The sequence below is a fragment of the Carassius auratus genome, chromosome 20, assembly GCF_003368295.1.
Source record: "Carassius auratus strain Wakin chromosome 20, ASM336829v1, whole genome shotgun sequence".
Taxonomy (NCBI): domain Eukaryota; kingdom Metazoa; phylum Chordata; class Actinopteri; order Cypriniformes; family Cyprinidae; genus Carassius; species Carassius auratus.
In genome coordinates, this window is record NC_039262.1 from 22191288 (window position 1) to 22195758 (window position 4471).

The 4471-nt window shown below is 36.7% G+C and overlaps 1 protein-coding gene across 1 annotated transcript in view; it reads right to left on the bottom strand.

Moving 5' to 3' along the window:
* Positions 1 to 502: 502 nt before the first annotated feature.
* The window catches only part of LOC113121195 (cytosolic 5'-nucleotidase 1A-like), a 5927-nt gene continuing 1958 nt past the window's right edge, over positions 503 to 4471 (bottom strand). The window contains exons 5-6 of the mRNA XM_026291473.1: positions 4357 to 4471; positions 503 to 2348 (exon numbers count right to left, since the gene is read on the bottom strand). The exon at positions 4357 to 4471 is cut by the window's right edge and continues 70 nt beyond it. Of these exons, the coding sequence (XP_026147258.1) occupies positions 1986 to 2348; positions 4357 to 4471 (478 nt within the window). The 3' untranslated portion in view covers positions 503 to 1985. The remainder of the gene's footprint in view (positions 2349 to 4356) is intronic.

The window sequence follows — 4471 nt, forward strand, 5'->3', positions numbered from 1 at the left end:
AAAAGCAGCAAAGTTTCCTTGCTTTACAAAAGAAAAACCAGTCTCCTCTTGGTTTATAGCGAAATCCTTGTTTTGTACTTCTAATTCGTGACTGTTGTTTTGTTTTGATCTCTACACCTGCGTTTTTGCATTAGTCGCTTCTGAGCGGCATATGAGCAACCTACGTCATCCGTCCAGAAAGGTTTCCACGTACAACAGTGAGCACAAGCTCCATTAAAGTGATTGTTACATTTGAAATATTCTTACAAAAATGCATCGATTCACTACAGGAGGCCTTTGTTCAACCCCTAGAGCTGTGTAAGACACTTTTATTAAGGATGGGTGCTTTTTATTTCATTTCTTTTGGACTGATGCATGCAACGCACGCTGACTGCCATGGGACAGTGGCTGGTGATGTCATCGTCTGTAATTCAATGTCTAATATTTTAAAAACCAGACCAGCACATTGTTAAAATTCTGCTACAGTGTTGGAGCGAGAAGCAAGGAACGTGGAGATGCAGGAGAATTCTCAAATAATAGTCTTTAATCATCCAAAACAGGGAACACAGGAAGGACACACACGAAGCACTTCCTTGTTTAGACTTAAAAAAACACAGACTCAACAGACTGGAACTAAATACATGGGATAATAAGATAATTGAGAGGAACTCCAGTGAACAGAATGACTAATTAGACAGAACGAGAACAAAACCAAAAATGGGCACATGAGGAGGGAAAACACACTAACCAGGTCCATAATCCTGATATTACTCCAACCCGGGGTGCTCAAGACGCTGGTGCAGGACAGGGACAATGAAGAACTCTGAGGTTAATCAGGGAGCAACAGTATACCATTCATTTGCATTTATGTTGATTAAATTCAGTTCTTTTAAATTAAGAGCAACAGTAAACTTCTTAATGTCAAAAGTTTTATGGACTACATTTATAGTTCTTTTTGGCCGCCATATGCTATATCATTGTATGGAAAAAGCAGCAGAAACGTCTAATTTTTTGTCATCTAAAAACTTTTAAAGTTGAGTTAAATTTTATCTCAACCCAAAACAAAACCAATGTAGCATAAAATGTAATTTAGTGAAACGGCTTGATCACATTTGTAAACATACAAATGGCAGCGCATTTACATGCAGAGCTTAAGTTGACATCATGTAACAACAAAATGATTATGCAATTCAGTGACATGCAACATAACCTTAATACCAATCAATAGTGTGTCTGATCATTTTAATACAAGTAGAGACATCAACACATTATGTAACTGTCATTTGCAAAATGTGTGGAAAGCAAATTAACCCTGGAGAAGATCGATGAGAACACAGCACCACAGTAAATGTTTGCAACCACAAAGCAGCATAATGTGCCGATGATAGTCCTGAATTGCACAGAATACTCGAATAATGATACTGAAGGCCTCACTTTAATGAATTCTGAAGTGATATACTTTCCACCTCAAAAATAAGTGCATTTAGAACAGCCAGATAATATCAATTATGAAAACCTATATATATATATATATATATATATATATATATATATATATATATATATATATATATATATATATATATATATATATATATATATATATGCAAATCTTCTTGTTATATGAACCCCATAAAAACAAATCTCCTCAAAATATTCCATATAAATATAGCATCTATATATAAAGACTTATAAAATTGTGATAGATGGATGGATGGATGGATGGATAGATGGATAGATAGATCTACTGTATATTACGAATGATAAAAGTAAAAAATACATTAAATCACTTAACCGTAAGCCTATGTTAAGTCCAATAAGTTTCTGTGGATATGTTGGATATGTCCAAGTTTTTGTGCGAGAAAAATTATGTTCAGAAAACATACTTCTACACAGCAGTTCCTATGACATGTTTGCATCATAAAGTAAGAGAAAGATGTCTTCATCTAAACAATGTAAGCTATATAATGGACTCCCTTTGTGGCTGATCTGTAACATCATTACTCTTATTTCTGCTGCTTTGGTTCAATCAGCTTCCCTTTGTTATATTTCTGTCCTATCCCATATGGTACATGGGCAGCAATAGTGCCCATCTCCTTGGCCCCCTCAATGTGGAACATCTGGTCATCAAAGAATATGTGCGGGCGAATCTTCTGCAGCAGGGGCCCTTTAGGGGCCCCAGCAAGGAACAAAGCCTCATCGATCTCCAGGCCCCAGCTTCTGAGTGTCTTAAGCACACGGACCCCAGAGCTGGCTGCACTTCTGGCCGTCACCAAAAAGGTGCGGATAGGACAGTCCAGTCGCTCATTTTTGGCATAGAATTTCTTCTGGAGCTTTCCTAGAGCCTCCAGAAAGCACTTAAGGGGACCCTGAAGATGAATAAGAGGGAGGAGTGTGTCAGCCTGATGATCTATTATCAGCAAGTGCTTATGCTGGAGCAACCACAGCTGCCCATTTTAAGACAGAGTCTGCATTTAAAAGTTGAAAAATGCTGTCTCCACAGACAGCATGTGGAGTTAAGAATCTCACAAAGCTTGTCCAAATACAGTGATTGTGTCACATCCTGTCTACTAAAATACTTTAATCAGTCGATTTTGAATGTAGAATATTTTCTTATGATTTCCCACTATCTTGTGCATTTGATTTATACAGCTGAGGTCAAAAATTAAAGGGGTCATATGATGTGATTTTCAAGTTTTCCTTTCTCTTCTGAGTGTTACAAGCTCTTGGTGCATGAAGAAGATCTGTAAAGTTGCAAAGACTAAAGTCTCAAATCTCGAGATATTATTTATCAAAGTTAAGACTCTGCCACGCCCCCCTAAAACGGCTCGTTCAAACACGCCCCCCACATGTCTATGTCACTATGTGGAAATATTGCGTAATGCCGCCCAAATGTTCACGCAAAGAAAGAAGACGTGGTTTCAGTAACACAGTTAGTGTTGAAGCAGCCATGTAAGGGAGATGCTGTGTGTATCTAGGTGAAAGCAAAAGCACTTTATTTGGCCTTCAGAAAGTAGATCGATTTAGGAATCTTTAAGATTACTTATAACACAACAGCAACGCATTTTATGGACAACCGTTTCGTGAACCTAGGAGAGGAGGTTCACTGCTAAAAAAGCTTGTGATTATGGAAAGGGACGTTACATTTCCGACGAGTGCTTGTGGTGTTCGGCCAATCACAATGCACTGGGTCAGTTGGCCAATCAGAGCAGACTGCGCTTGTCTGGAGGAGGGACTTTGTAGAAAACAATGCGTTTGAGAGAGGCATGGCATAGACGACCTACAATAATGTACAGTATTTGAAAATGAATGTGTTTTTTGAACATTAAGGCCTGTCAACATATTCTATTTCACCAAATGCATAATAATGATCTTGCATAAATGCATAAAAAAGCATCATATGACCCCTTTAAAGTGTCATCGGAAAGTTGCGGTTGGTGGTCAGTTTGTAAGTGTATGTTTTTGAACAGCATTTTTATTTAATTTGTAGTGAGAAATGAATATTGTACTAATTATATATTTGCTTTATTATTACGAAAGTTAAATCTGTTTTGTTTTAGATCATAAGACATTTAAGGTCTGTTGACGTGAAGAACGATAACTATAAAAGTAACTATGATAGTTATAAAATATGCTTTTGTTTTGTTGCCTGCCACTTTAAAAGCTTGTCAAAGCAAGATGGATTCTGATTGTCTGTCAATGTTTTTATTGTATATCAACTGGAAACATTTGATCTCAAAGTGATTACAATTATATTTTTTCCTCTGTGCCAATATCGTCATAGTTTTAGTCTTTTAAATTTAGAACAATTTTTTTAATCTTTTCTCTATCATTATTGCTATAGTTATTATACTTACATTTATGCTATTAGTTTCAGGAGGTACCTTTGCCTGAAAATCACTGCCTGTAGTTGTATTACAAGTCATCTTTCGACGCATCTAGACTCGCAAGTATCTTAAAAATGACCCTTTGGAGAACCATGTTGTGTTGTATAAATAGCATGTCCCAGAATCCATTAACAAAAATCAATTAACAATCTTCTATAAAGGGCTTGCACGACTGCTAATTTTCACTAGTTGACTACAAGTCACTGACTAGTCAAAGGCTCAATGGTTAACTGTCTTTAGGAAAAGCAAAACACACTGGGTTCACTTTATTTTCATTTTTACATAATTCCAAATATTCATTAACCTTTATAGGTTACTATCGTATTGATGCATTCAAGTCATGTTGGAAAGATTGTAATTGCAAGCTGAATGCCCATAAACGCCTCCAAAAAAATTAAAACTGAAAAAGCTGCATCATCTGCATTGATGGTACATTTTTTGAAATGAGCTTTATAGCGTGATCCACATCTAGTAGAAATACCTGACATACCTGTGCGAGTGGTTTATTCTCATGTTGTTTTTCATGCTCAAAGAATGTGTCCAGGCCGTGCTGTTTCACTATGATCTCGGACTCGTCAGAGAAGAGCACAGCATCCCCATCGAAA